The sequence below is a fragment of the Cololabis saira genome, chromosome 8 (genome assembly GCF_033807715.1).
Source record: "Cololabis saira isolate AMF1-May2022 chromosome 8, fColSai1.1, whole genome shotgun sequence".
NCBI classification, from domain to species: domain Eukaryota; kingdom Metazoa; phylum Chordata; class Actinopteri; order Beloniformes; family Belonidae; genus Cololabis; species Cololabis saira.
The window spans coordinates 29,177,589-29,192,482 of NC_084594.1; the positions used below are offsets into that span (position 1 = coordinate 29,177,589).

Consider the following 14,894-nt stretch of genomic DNA (forward strand, 5'->3'; position numbering starts at 1 on the left):
TGACACTCATATTTAACTTACATGCTGTTCATTTCTTCTGATCCTCATTGAGATGGTTCTGCTCCTTCATTGGAGTCCAGATGCGTTTAATTAAACTGATTGGACATGATAAGGAAAGGCACACACCTGTCTATATAAGACCTTACAGCCCACAGTGCATGTCAGAGCAAATGAGAATCATGAGGTGGAAGGAACTGCCCAAGGAGCTCAGAGAAAGAAATGTGGCCAGACACAGATCTGGCCAAGGTTACAAAATAATTTCTACAGCATTCAAGGTTCCTAAGAGTACAGTGGCCTCCATAATCCTTACATGGAAGAAGTTTGGGACAACCAGAACTATTCCTAAACCTTGCCGTCCAGACAAACTGAGCAATCGTGGGAGAGGAGCGTTGGTGAGAAGTAAAGAAGAACCCAAAGATCACTGTGGCTGAGCTCCAGAGAGAGTAGGGACATGGGAGAAAGTTCCACAAAGTCAACTATCACTGCAGCTCCATCAGTCGGGCTTTATGGCAGAGTGGCCCGACAGAAGCCTTTCCTCAGTGCAACACAAATGACTGCCAGACTGAGAAATAAGTTTCTCTGGTCTGATGAGACCAAGATTGAACTTTTGGCGTTAAATCTAAGCGGTAGGTGTGAAGAAAAGCAGGCACAGCTCATCACCTGCCCAATACAATCCCAACAGTGAAACATGGCGGTGGCAGCATCAAGCTATGGGGGTGTTTTTCAGCTGCAGGGACAGCATGACTAGTTGCAATTGAAGGAAAGATGAAGTACAGAGATATCCTGGCAGAAAACTCTTCCAGGTTGCCTGGGACCTCAGACTGGGCTGAATGTTCACCAACAAGACAATGACCCTAAGCAAAAGCTAAAATAACAAAGGAGTGGCTTCAGAACCTGCGGCGGACTGGCGACCAGTCCAGGGTGAACCCCTGCCTCTCACCTGTAATGAGCTGCGATAGGTTCCAGCAGACCCCCGGGACCCTGCAAAGGATCAAGCGGCTGTAGAAAATTGATGGATGGATGGATGGATGGCTTCAGAACAAGTCTGGGACCATTCTTGACCGGCCAAGCCAGAGCCCTGACCCAAACCCAATTGAGCATCTCTGGAGAGATTTCAAAATGACTATCCACCAACATTCACCATCCAACCTGACAGAACTGGAGAGGATCTCCAAATACAGGTGTGAAAAACTTGTTGCATCATTCCCAAGAAGACTCATGGCTGTACTCGCTCAAAAGGGTTTTGCTTCTAATCAATACTGAGCAAAGGGTCTGAATACTTCTGACCATGTGATATTTCAGTTTTTCTTTTTTAATACATTTGCAAAAAGTTCTAAATGTCTGTTTTTTGCTGTCAAGGCGGGGTGCTGAGTGTACATTAATGAGAAATATTAACTTTTTTAATTTTAGCAAATGGCTGCAATGAAACAAAGAGGGAAACATTCAAAGCGGTCTGAATACTTTCTCTACCCACTATAGATGTAGTACTGTCCACGTGCTGCTTATGCTTCACTGGGACCATTTTTTTATTTTGAATCCCCACCAGACAATGATCTGCCTCGACCCGTCCTGCATAGAGCCTTAATGTCCGTGTGTGATGTTTCAACACAAGGGAGTAATCTGGTGTTGTCTGCCACCACGCTGCACAGGTCTCACACTGGTTCAGTCCAAGGACAGACTCCGGTTTTGGGTGTTACCTTCTGGTTTGACGACTTTTAACTGACACTGCCCAGACGGGGAGATGCAGGACGATGATGTAGGCAGACAGCGATGGAAAAAGACACAGCCTCAGGAAATGGCTTCAGTGCAGCGGAAGAGATGAAACGAGCTCACGTATACAGTATGTAAAGGTCTGTGATGCTGCAGAGATTTCTAACATCAGTGGGTTTTGTTTTTCTCGTGTCATTTTTCCACTAGTTTCTACCTCAAGAAGCCAAAAGATGTTCATTTTCAATGTAGTCTAATGTAACCTGAGATGTTGCTGTATGCGGTTTCCAAGTGGACCGAGACAGGAACTCCGGCATAAGAGATGTGGGAGGCTGTTTTATCCGCAAGACAGCAGACAGGGGTGTGGGACAGACAACCAAGGGTAAAAACACAGATTAGCAGTGACTGGCGGCCCACGGAGGATGTGTGTCCATGGAGATAGGGAGGGGGAGGGTGGGCGGGGTCATACTGTATTTACATCTCGTCTGGCTGAGGATGGAGGGTTTAGGGATTACGTAGCTATAACACAGGGGTGAGGATATTAACACTGTCTCAAATGAACCTAAAATGAGGAGCTAAGAGCAGCTTAGGGGTCTTTTGGGAAGGGGGGCTTTATCTAGTCTGATCCCCCCACAGCTTGTTTGGAGCAATTATTCCTTCTCTCCTATGATTAGATTACATACAAAACATACCCAGCGCAACTCAAGCTAACTCTGCTCCAGTTTCATATATAATGCGTCCATCTCTTCCTCAAACATGCAAACATAGTGGCTGCATAGCCGCCCCGTTTGCTGGCCCAACAGACACGAGTGACCCGGTCTAATCCTGAAGCTGCATCAAATCTGACCTTCTTTGCGGTGACATCTGTGTATGTTTGTGCAAACAGTCATTTCATGTTTAATCTGCACCAACAGTCTCTGTCTGTCTCTCTCTCTCAACAGATCCATCTGTGTGGTTGTAGATGCTACATAAGTGAAGGATGCGCGCTCTATTTTGTCCTTTCACTCTGTCCAAAGAGCTGCAAGTAAATACAGCTGGGGGCTCAATGTTTGCATCATAAGATTATCTTTGTGGATGCCCATCCTTACTGAACACTTCAGGGTTCATTAGATTATTGGGACGGCATTGTGGTGCCTCAGCTAAATAGTAGTGGCATTCCACATTAGAGACTATGTTTGATTATCATCATGCAACCATGGTACTATATCTAAAAGCAGGAACGGCAAAGGTTGATGGAACTGGACGTCACTGGATGTGACGGCTCAGGGTTTTAACGTGGCTGAAGCCTATGAGCGAGAAGGGAAACACGCTGGAGGGATCACATGTCTACCACAAGGTCACACACTTGTAAGTACGGTCAATTAAGAAAGAACAAGTGACCTAACAAGTCTGTATCAAGACTGGGAACAGAAACTGGAGCAGTGGTTCTCCGGAGGACCACGGCGCCGCCGCGCTGCCCCCCAGACCAGTTACATTTCTGCTCAGCGTATCAAATTTTTCAAACTCGAAAGTCCCTCATGTGCTTTGTTTTAAATCGTTGGTCCCAGTCCAGAGCTGATGGGATCATCGGGATTACACGCATACAGCAAAGAGCCTCCGACCTTTGTCACATGCAGAGCAGCGCTCCTCGTGCATGAAGCCGGTGGAGTCTGTAGACTTTTGTAAACACCCCTCATGCAGGAGTACTGCAATACTGTCCAGGTCTCAGCATAAGAACCGCTAAGAGCATCCCGCTGCAAGAAGTATGCGATTACGTCTTAACACACGTAACCTGTTAACAGTCCTTTCCTGTTGCGCATCGTTTTACGAGCCATTGTGTACAGGATCACTGCCAGCACTTTCTAACATTATTAAAAATGCATAGAGCATCTAAGATGAATTCCCCGACAACCAGCGTCATCCACAACGACTCCAGCAGTGGATGAACATAGCAATATCTGATTTGGGACAGTTTCTTCTTGAAATAATTAATTGGCTTCCCTCACAGGAAACACCATCTAAAAATAGTCCCTTATCATCGCTGTCGGCTGCAGCGCCAGTGTTGTTTCTCCGGCTTTGAAGGCTGCAGCATGACGTCACTCAGGTGGAGCAGAGACTTCTCAGTGAAGTGTTCCCCTTGGTCATGTTGGATTGAGGTCTTATCAGACTTACACAGGAGGCCACGTCCACCCACCACCACCACCACACCCCCCCAGCCACACCCTCACACACAGATTGCTGGAGCTGCATCTTTTTTTCATTCAGCTGTCAGTCTCTCCATGGATGAATCAATGAATCTGCAGCAGCCAGTCATTTTACTCCCTGCCTCTTTTCACAGCGAGCCCCTCTTTGCACTAATATTACAGCCTCAGGAAGAAAAAAAGGAAAGAGAGAAAGAAAAAAGCATTAGCTAGTACTTTATTTGGGGGAAAACAGGGGGAAAAAAACAGAGAGATCGATGGCATGCAGCCTCCAGCAGGCTCAGTCTTATCTCAAATTTCTGATCCCAGCAAGAAAGTCAATATTATCGTTCACTTAAACGGGATTTCTGAACAGATGGAAAGTGTTTTCCGTACTCGTCTATGAGAGGTGACTTTATGGATGGGGAAAACAAAATATGCTACTGTCATCTGATCTTTTTACAACCAAATTCTGTGCAATTAGTCCTCATGGCTGACTCACACAGTCTTACACACACACACTATCTGCTCTTACACAAAAGCAAGAGGGACGGATCAGCCAACAGGGGGTGCAAACAAAGACTAAAAGAGCTGAGGGCAATGCAGTTCAAAGATAGACTGCTGCACACAATACACAAATATTTTGGCGTGCAGCCGACCTTTGAGGCCAGCCCACCTCAACCTGTCTACTCATCATCTTTCCACTTTCACCCGCAGCGCTGACCCCTCTCATCCCCGCCATCAACATGAATATCTATTATCCACATTCCAGCTTTTGAGTTCAAACTTTTGTACTTGCGCTCGTTCCTTTGGCAACTCCATACCTGAGGTGTTAAGCAGCGATCCGTTAGAGGGCGATCGTCGGAGGATTCGTAAGCTGTCGCTCCAGGAGCGAGACTTGGGGAGCCTCTTCAGCAGCCGTCCCAGCCGCCGCGACACCTGGCCGAAGCAGGCGCTGCCGGCCTCCCCTTCCGAGTCACCTGTGACCTCCTCCAGACACAGCGACACCTGGCCGAGGAAGGTCCTGCCCACTGCCCCTTCAACTCCCCCTGGTCCCACCCCCGCCTCCGCCTCTGCCGCCGCCTTCCCCTCCTCGTCCTGCCCCCGGTGGAGAGGTGTTATCTGCGCCATGGATGGAGCATGATGGCACCATCCGGCAGGCACCGTCCTGTGCGCGAAGCCGTCGCTGGACCTCCTGTCCTGCCGCCGGCTCCCCCTCTCTCTCTGTGGGCTGCCCCAACGCCAGCCCCCCCACTGCCCCCCTCTGCCATCCCAGCGTAGCCACTCTGCCACCGGTGCCACGCTCCGAATAAACAGTCCCCTCTCCAAACGCTCGGCCACCCCTCCACCTGTTCTCCTCCCAGACTCCCCAATGCTCTCTCACCTGCCGACTTTCCTCACACTTTTTACCTCCGGCCCCCGTGCCTCAGCGGTCCCCCCCTCACGGGTCGCAGCGTGGGGACATAAGCCTCGGGTCTCTGCTGAATGACTTATTGCTCTTTGGTGCTGCCGTTTCTCCTCTGCCACTGCTCCCTCATCCTCTCTGTGTCTACTGCAGCACCCACACACTCTGCAGTAACAACCAGGCAGCTTAAAGAGACAGAGACCCCGAATACCATCACTGTCCTGACATCTCTGGCACCATCTCTCTCATCTTTTACCCACAGCAGAGGCCTCTCTCTTTTCTTCCTCCCTCAGTTTTTGACTTTTATTCAGCAGCCCGAGGGCACCGTTACGCATGAAGATGAAGACGCCACAGAGCTCTGCAGAGATGACTACAGATGCCTCGTCCTCTCTCGTCTCCTTGCTGTGAGAGCACACAGCTCGGCGGAGGGGCTGTGAGTCAGCACTCCCGTCTGAACTGACAGCATTCCCGTCCGTGTGAAGTACCTGCATCACCCCGAGTCTATATGCATGTGTGTTTGGAAGTGTGGGTTGAGATGACGCGCGGTACTCTGGTTATTAATATGCACTGTGAAAGCGGAGAAGAGATGGAGAGCTACTGGGAGCGCTCGTCCTGCCCTACTTCTAAAACGGAAGAGTTGGAAGGAACAGGATGCACTCAGTACTTTCATTCATGGCCATATGATATAATCGCAGGAGCTCCTATCCAGTGATATAGCTGCTTTTCTGTAGTCAAAGTTGTCTCATTGAGGTATGACGTAACAAATAATTTGTGTCAAACTGAAGACCCTTTGCTAATGTTTCCCCGAGAGTACCGCTTTTGCTGTGGCCACCTCTGGCTCTGCAGGAGTGTGGCTGCAGACTGCAGAGCTGAAACTTAAAGGACCTGGCTGAAGGGCGCCACCAGGAGTGGAGCCTGCGGCTTCATTTGTGCACCAAGGGCAACCTAAATATAGCCTGCCTGAACATCCTCACTGTTCTGTGAGGAGAGCTGAAATAATAAATAAAAAAAAAAAAACCTAAATGCATCTACATGCCCTTAGCACATATCAGTTAAACACAGCATGACAGAGGCAGGGGCGTCAATTGGGTTTGGCAAGGTATGGCAGCCGCTACACCTCGGCTTCAGGGGAAAATGTAAATGTTTGTTTTTTAAATAGATTTATGGAATTACTCTGTGTCTATTTGTATTGATTATTCTATTATTTAATACCTATAAAATAACTACAAATGCAAGTCAGAACAACATGATCGATTTCACTAGGTATTATCTTTCCCAACACTTGTACCCCCCCCTTAATATCTTGAAATGTGATGTCCCAGCGTCCCTGACGACAGTGGTTGCTATAAATCTCACTCTTTGCAGTGTTACTAACTTACAAAATTACAAAAATGAAAAGAAAGCAGGCAACCCTGCAATTGTTTTTCAAAGAAAGAAAGCAATTGCCTTCTTTCTTTGAAGAAAGCAATTGCCTTCTTTCTTTGAAAAACAAAGTGATGGGTCCAATGTTGCCCCAGTCAGGCTATTAATGAGGCTGTAGCCACTGATGGATTAATTATTATACAAGTTCATCTTAAGGTAAGATATCAAATCACCCTACCCTCTTATAAATCTGTTTAAGGGAAATATTTGACTTTTTTTACTCTCTTTCTGTCTTCTGCTCCCTCCCTCTCCTTTTTGCATTTGGACTTTAACTGTTTTAAGTTAAACTGGGATGTCCACATGATATTGTTGCACTGACACAGTGGATGAAGTGAACAGAATGAGTTAAATGGCGTTTGTCAGATACGCTTTTTCAGCTCTCTAACTCTGCCGCTTGCTGTCGGTGCTGAAACGGATGTGTATTGCGTTATCAGCACGTAAAGCCTGAATTATCGTTCTGCGTTAAATCGACCGCGTACCCTACGCCGTAGGCTCTTCGTTGGTGTAGCGCGGAACCATAAATCAGCCTTAAGTGTAGTGTTCATAGTTAGCAGGATGTGAGTAACCCCTCGTTCACACTGAAAGCGTCACGGGAGTCCCGACGCCAGCATCTCGCCGCTTGGTGCATTCACACTGAAAGCATCAGTGTCTGCAGTGGGGCGGGGGTGGGCGGGGTTTCAAGCTGCGCTGCAGAACTGAAGGGAACAGTGGGAACAGCCTACACATCTTCAGTTTCCTATTTCACCATAGATCACACTTTGGGACGCCTTCTTTATATCTTAGCGTTATTTCAGCGTAGATAAGAGTGAGTTTGATGCTCCTTAACAAGTTTGGTCCGCGGATCAATAACCGCCAGAGCCCGGTCAACCATAAATCCGCCTAGGTTTATGGTTCCGCGTCACACCAACGCAGAACCTACGGCGTAGGGTACACACCGCACCGCACCATAATTCAGGCGAAGTTGCAGTCTGCAGTCTGATCACTGACACACCGGGTCGGAGCGGATTTAGTCATGATGTTTAACCTGTCTTTTGTGATTAATAAGCACGGGTTTTAATTATTTTTCGTTGGATCAATGTAGCAAATAAAATCGTTGGGACCATCCAGCTCCTCACCCATCAGATACGTGTTTCACGTGATCAGTTCAGGTAAAAACGGCAGTCAAACCAGCAAAATGTCATTTTGCTGGATGAAATATATTAATTCCTGATAAAATAAGTTTGTTAGTGCACAGCTCGGCTCCTGTACGCATGTGAATGAGTGTACGTTTGTGTGTACATGAAAGTACAATCTGCATTGAGGCTTCTTGCTTCGGGAATCCCGGTGTGTGATTGGACGACGCCTCGGCGTCGCCGCTGCTCATTTGCATAAAGTTCAGATTCTTCAACTTTCAAATTGACGCGCCGCACCCGCCGCCCGACGCTCCCGCCGCCCCCGCCACCCCCGCCGACTCTCGACGCCCGTTTTTCATAGACAATGAATGGCAGCCAGACGCCTATGACGCCCGTGACGCTTTCAGTGTGAACGCAGGGTTAGGCTGCATTTGAAAAATTTCACATTTTCTTGACCACACAGATAAGCTACATAGCAGACTTATGTGATGAGTATACTGGGCATGTTGATTGATACTGTAGTTAAGTTCTGAGACTCGTAACCTTGCCATACCTTAGCTTTGACTGAATTGACGCCACTGGACAGAGGAATAATTCACGTGAAGTATGTTTGATTTTCATTTCTTCGCCTGATTGTGATTACGACTCGTTTAACACAACCCTCCTCACGTTTTACTCTCACTGGGACAGCGGTTTTGGTGGAGACTCTGCCCAGAAGCGGACGCGGCCCGCACTGTGTCGTCCAGGGGAGACGGCGGGATCAGGAGGTGATGGGGTTGAAAGAAATTCCACTTCATATTCCCACTGGAGACATTAAAAACGTCTTTGGTATGTAAAGAAACGGGGTAACCATGACGATCTGTGCTACGTGTGCGAGCACACGTGGAATACGAGTCCAGAGATCTATGTGAACTCACAGTGTTTAGATATACACACACAGCAGCGGAGGCTCTGACCTCTCAGGAGTTCAACTCAGATAGAGAGAAGAGAAAATCTGCTCTGCAACCAAAGGTCATGACAATATCCACGCAAGCCGCTTTCAACAAGCTCTGCAAAACATTACCTGCAGTCCTGGATGTGAACGCAATTAACAAATCAGTTAGGTGACAGACAAATAACTGACCTCTGATTTACCAGCGAAGCACTTCATTAAGCAATGAAAAGAGACGCTTCCTTTCAGAAGTAAACTTCACTGCCAATCTTTGTTTTATACAACTGAAAATGATATTGTCGATCAAAGGAACCAGTTGAGAAAGGAAACTGTTTTTTTCTCTTTGTTATATTTCACAAACAAAACAGCTAATAGATAAGGTAAGAAAAAAACAACAGTTTTTTGCATCAAAAACTTTTTAATTAACCTCTCAGTGATGCTAAAGTGTTTGTCTGTGCAGGTAAATCCACAACAGATATAATGGTGCTCAATTAAATCCGTGCAGTATGCTACAGGGCATTATTGACTCATTACACACTTGAAGTCTTTATCCATCTCTGGATAAAGCGCTGCTCACGTCAGATTAAAATGACGCCCGTTTGAAGCAACATGTTGTTGTTTCAAAGAGGCTGAGGAGAGAACGCGGATAAATCCATTACGTTGCAGCACTGGTGCCACAACAGCCCGAGTCCCTGAAAGCACTTAATTAAACACTAATCTGACATCTGACTCCGTCTGTCTGTAATCCCAACGACTCCACTCCCAAAATATAATCCTGGACCGGGGACGCCCACAGCAGGGATTAAAGAGACTGCCATCTCCCTCGCTCACCTCCAACCTTCCCAGGCCTGATGCAGCAAAATCGACGATGGAAAGAAGAAAGAAAAATGGAGAATTAACAAATAAAAACCAATAGAAAAAAGCCTGGAATAATAAAAGCCACTTAATGGATGGATCTAATCATTTTAAAGATATTCAGGCAGTTATTAAACCTCATTTTAGGTGTGTAACTTTGCTGAACCTAGACCTGACCAACTGAAGACCAGAATACTTCCTCCTCAGGTTTCCGTGGTAGTTGCATCACTTCATCTACAATATTTCTCACCCACATGCTCCCATCCCTCCATAACAGGAGAAATCTGGACTCATAAGAGCACACCGCCTCTTCCTACTGCTCCAGAGTCCAATCTTTATCTTTCAGAGAACAGTGAAACCTCGTCCTTCATTAAGCGCTCTGATAAATTGGTTTTCTCAAGAATACACTGACGTTTAGGCCCAATACTTTCTCGTCACACTGGGTGTGCAGAGTCGCTCTCACTTTCAACATTAAACATTGCTGCGAGCTACACTGTAGACGTTCTTAAATTAATTGAACAGAAAGTTAAAGTAATCTTTAATGATCAAGATTATTTTTAATAGTCGCATTTTCGCCTTAAAGATCCCTACTGTGGTTCTGTGTGCTTGATATTGATAACATGACCACTCTGAAACTGAGGAACATGCATTTCCCGTGATGCGGGAACTGTGTTCCATCATGTTTAGGGTCTCACCTATTTTCTTAATTTAATCTGATTGTTTTGTTTGTTTAATGGGCATTCAGGGCATAAGCAGGGCACTCTAAAATGTCTGCTGTATAGACTCTAAAACAGTCAAATGTATTTCATTACATGTGATATCCTCATGCAGCTCCAAAAACCAGCATTAAAGAGAGAGAGAAAAAAAAAGGAAAAATAAACCACAAACGCAAACATAGATGAAAGCCAGCAGTGGAGTCAGAAGAATCTGCAACAATAAGGCAGCAGACGAAGTCAAAAGTCAAAGTTGAGGTTAGACATGACGGATTCCTCCGTGGGGCACGGCCACGACGGTCTCTCGGGGATGCATCGCGTAGCTATTTCTATAGGCCACCAGATGCAACAAAGCATATTGAGAGAGGGTGACAAATTAAAGAAAGCCAAACAGAGCAAAGCAACAAGACAAAGATGTGGAAAGATGGTTGTATATGGTTGCAAGGCCTCCGACTCTCCTTCCCTATCATTTTCTGGGTGTAGTTGAAAGATGAGTGTGTTTTTTTCAATGTGCTGTTCCTATTTTGGCAGTTTGGGTTGCATTTCTCCCGACAAAATACCTTGAACTGCCCGACTTTGCGCTGCCTTGCAAACCTTGAGACTGTACACCGCACTAATCTGATGCTCTGACAGGAGGCAGCAGAGGTTGTTCTGCTGGTCATCTAATTAGTTTGATCCATAAAGGGACTGCAGATGGGGGAAAAAAAACCATGGCAAAGTTCTCAGACTATAAAGAAAGTGTGTGCATGCTTCACAGGGTGTTATGTGTAAGGGGTCCTCTGGTAATCTCTGCTCTCGCTCCAGTGAGCTCCTGCTGATAACACACTAAATCAGACAGCACTGCAGTGCTGGACCAACTTTCCTTTTCACTTGCATCCCTCACACACACGGGCCGTTTCCTCATAAACTGCTCTTAGATCTCTGTCCCTCCTCATTCCCATCACCCGGCCTACATCCACTTTCCCTTGTACTCCAATGACTCATCATCTTTCCCTTGCTATTTCGCATTTCCGCTCACTTCACTTTTTATCTGCCCCTTATTTTCACCTCACTTATTTCCTCACCTTCAGTCCTCCCTTCATTTTGCTTTATCTCACACACTCCTGCAGATACGACCTCCCCATGACAGTGCTGCTGACACAATGCCAGCTCAGCAGCTGCAAGGACACACACACACAAACACACACACACACACACACACACACACACACACACACACACAGCCTGCATATAGAGTATGTACACCAAGAACCTCACAAAGGTTCAGGCTGGATTTAGTGGTTTCAGGAAAAAAAAAGAAAAAAAAGTCTTTATATAGCTGGATTAAACACACACAGAGCCAGATAAATCAGGCTTTGATTAAACATTCTTTGTACTAGAGCTGTGCAGATGAGGGTGATGCAATTAGACTCAACAGTCATCATAATATCAATTATGTCTCAAAAGAAATACATTAACGTGCAACATCTTGGGAAATCTGGGTTTTTCCTGGATGAGTCTTAGGAGGCGACCACGGCTGACAGCCAGCACCATTCTGTGTACAGAAATGTGTTATTTAGTTTCATTTTGTTTTTCACTGGCAAGAGCAGCTTTCCTTGCAGCATTTCTCCACCACAGCACTTTGATTTCCACTTTCTTTCTTTCGCTGGTTGCATTTCATTGGGTGTGAACTCTGGGAGGCAAAGCTGGGAGGACGAGATAAGCTTTTGGCTGAGTCTGTGGAGAAAAGTGATTGGAAACGTTCTTCCTCCCCTGTCATGCAGGCTCAATCACAAAGCTACACGCACAGTGTGTGTGCACCAGCAGCAGTTTAGAGCAGATCAGCCCCTGCTGCTGCTGGCTGCCCTTGGCACAGATGATCCAGTGGTGGCACAAACAAGAGGGGGGGGGGGCTTTACATTTAAGCCGGAGGTTTTCTCAAACCACATACAGTAGGTAAGAGAGAAATGCACACTGTGGTCATCCATCCAGTCATATTTATACTGAAAAAGGGAGGTGTTTTGTACGTTATAGGCAGGGGTGCACACAAGCCGGGACTCCAGGGCTAGTCTACTGCCCGTTTTAGATGTTTCCCTGCATCAACACAACCCTGATAGACAAGGCTGTGTGACCAACAGAGTTGTGTAAACCTTGATGACATGTTGATGACGACCAGTGATTAGAATCAGGTGTGTTGAAGACAGGGAAACATCTAAAACATGCAGTAGACTAGCCCTGGAGTCCCGGCTTGTGTGCACCCCTGGTTATAGGAGCCAATGTTGAACCTTGGGAGGCCAACCGCAGTGAAAGAAACTTAAACATGCCACACTTGTCTTTGAGCCATATATTTTCTATTGTCTATCTCTAATCCGACATGCCAACCCAGCAAAGATCTACGACAACCAAAACCCAGAGAAAAACAGGAGGGGACCCATCAATCTTAAACCTGAAATATGGTTCCGCGTTAAAACGACGGCGTAGGGTACGCGGCGACTCGCAGAGTGCGGTACGCGTCGCCGCGTACCCTACGCCGTATGCTCTGCGTCGGTTTAGCGCAGAACCATAAATCAGCCTTTAAACATGCGTTCCTCTTCACCGTCCTCACCATGGATCTATAATAATAACAATAATAATAATAATAATAAAAATAAAAATAAAAAAATAATAAAAATCATAATAATAATAAAAATAACTATAATAATAATAATAAGTCCTCACCTAAAGAAGAACTCAGCTAATCAGTCTAATCATAAAAACAGGAGGTGGATCTGCACTGAGGGCAACCATCAGTGTACAATATTATAGAAAAAACCCCTCATACTTTGAACATAAAATAACATAAAATCATAAAATCCCAACAATCTCCAGACTCACTTTGGCACTTGAGTGCCTGCGCGGTGATCAGCCGGCTGCAGGCGTCGCACCAGTCCTGCTTCACGGGCTTGTCCTGGAAGCGGTGTCCTTCCCCGCTCTCTGCCCGCACACGGGGGTCCATCTCCGGGGAGAAGATGGCCCAGGCCTCCCTGCGGGGGGGCTCGCTGCGGGCCAGCCTCACCACGCCGGTCCGGCCCTGGGTGAGCCGCTCCAGCAGCACCCCGGTGTGCCCGGCGTCCCCGCTGCGGCAGCAGCTGCGTCGCCCGTCCCGGTGCCGGTGCGCCGTCCGCTGGAAGGAGCCGGGGGTGCGCCCGGTTTGAGCACCGGGCGTCCCGCCGGTGACCCCGCGGCCGCCCTCCTCCGGACTACGTGGCGGGTCCGCCCGGCATCCCTCACCTGGACCCGGAGCCCGCCCGGGTGGACAAGCACCCCGCCCGGCCGGACCCGGACCCCGCAGTCCCGGGGGAGTCTCCGCCCCGGCAGCCGGCGGGTCGCTCCTGGCGAGCATCCCCGTCTCCCAGCACGGGGGGACTCTCTTCTTGCTGCTGTGCAGCTTCAAAAGCAGAATCTGCGGCTCCGAGTCCAGCCCGTGCGGAGCCCGCTCTACCACACTCACGGACGCCATCAGTCCGGTGCTCCGGTCCTCCGGTCCTCCGGTCCTCCCCCCCCCGCAGCGCGGGTGTGTGTGGCTGTCAGGAGCGCAGCCACTGCTGTCTCCCTGTCTCTGCTCTGCGTGTCCTGAATGTAAACTCAAGTCCCGCCGGCGACGAGCGTGTAGTAGTGACGTCAGAGAGAAACAGCTTAGAGAGCAGAGCGCCGCCGGCGCGCTCCCGTCAGAGCGGCGGGAGCGCGCACTGATCCCACAGGTTTGTACATGATCCACTTAACTACTCATTACGATTTAAAACATCACTCGAGAGAATTTGACTGAAACCGAGGGTTTACTACAGACTAAACGAAACAACGGCAATAATAATAAGAAATAATGTGTAATTAGATAAAAAAGGAAGCAAGCTAATGTAAACAATATATACTACCAATTCTAATTCTAATCATTATTCTTGGCATTATCATCATGATATATTGTTTTATAGTGTATTATTATATTATGTTATGAGATCTCATGGGATGTTAAACTATAGTATTATTATATTGTTATATATTATAGTATGGTGACATAATTTTGTTATGTTATATTATAATTATGTTATATTAGGATATCATTATATTATTAAATGCTATTATAGTATTACATATTACTTTATATTATATCGAGCTATATTATATCACTCTATATGATAATTATTTGTTTATTTATTTTTCAAATTAATATTCTTTATTTATCTACTTTCATTATATTATTTACACACACACACACACACACACACACACACACACACACACACACACACACACACACAGAGAGAGAGAGATACATATCATTGTAACTCGATGTCGTCTTTTGTTGCTGTTTGTACTGTATGTTAATAAAAAAAAATTAAATTAAATAAAAAAAAAGAGAAACAGCTTCGGAGAGCAGAGCCACCGGCGCGCTCCCGTCAGAGCGGCGGGAGCGCGCACTGATCCTACAGGTTTGTACATCCATTACGTACTACTCATTACAATTTAAAACATCACTCGAGAGCATTTGACTGAAACCGAGGGGTTTACCACAGACTAAACGAAACAACGGAAACAATAATAAGAAATAATTTTCAATTAGATAAAAAAGGAAGC

The 14,894-nt window shown here is 46.7% G+C and overlaps 1 protein-coding gene across 1 annotated transcript in view; it reads right to left on the reverse strand.

Moving 5' to 3' along the window:
• rassf5 (Ras association domain family member 5) overlaps positions 1–13,885 on the reverse strand; it is a 29,889-nt gene extending 16,004 nt beyond the window's left edge. Inside the window, exon 1 of the mRNA XM_061727637.1 lies at positions 13,158–13,885. Within this exon, the coding sequence (XP_061583621.1) occupies positions 13,158–13,782 (625 nt within the window). The 5' untranslated portion in view covers positions 13,783–13,885. The remainder of the gene's footprint in view (positions 1–13,157) is intronic.
• Positions 13,886–14,894: the final 1,009 nt, after the last annotated feature.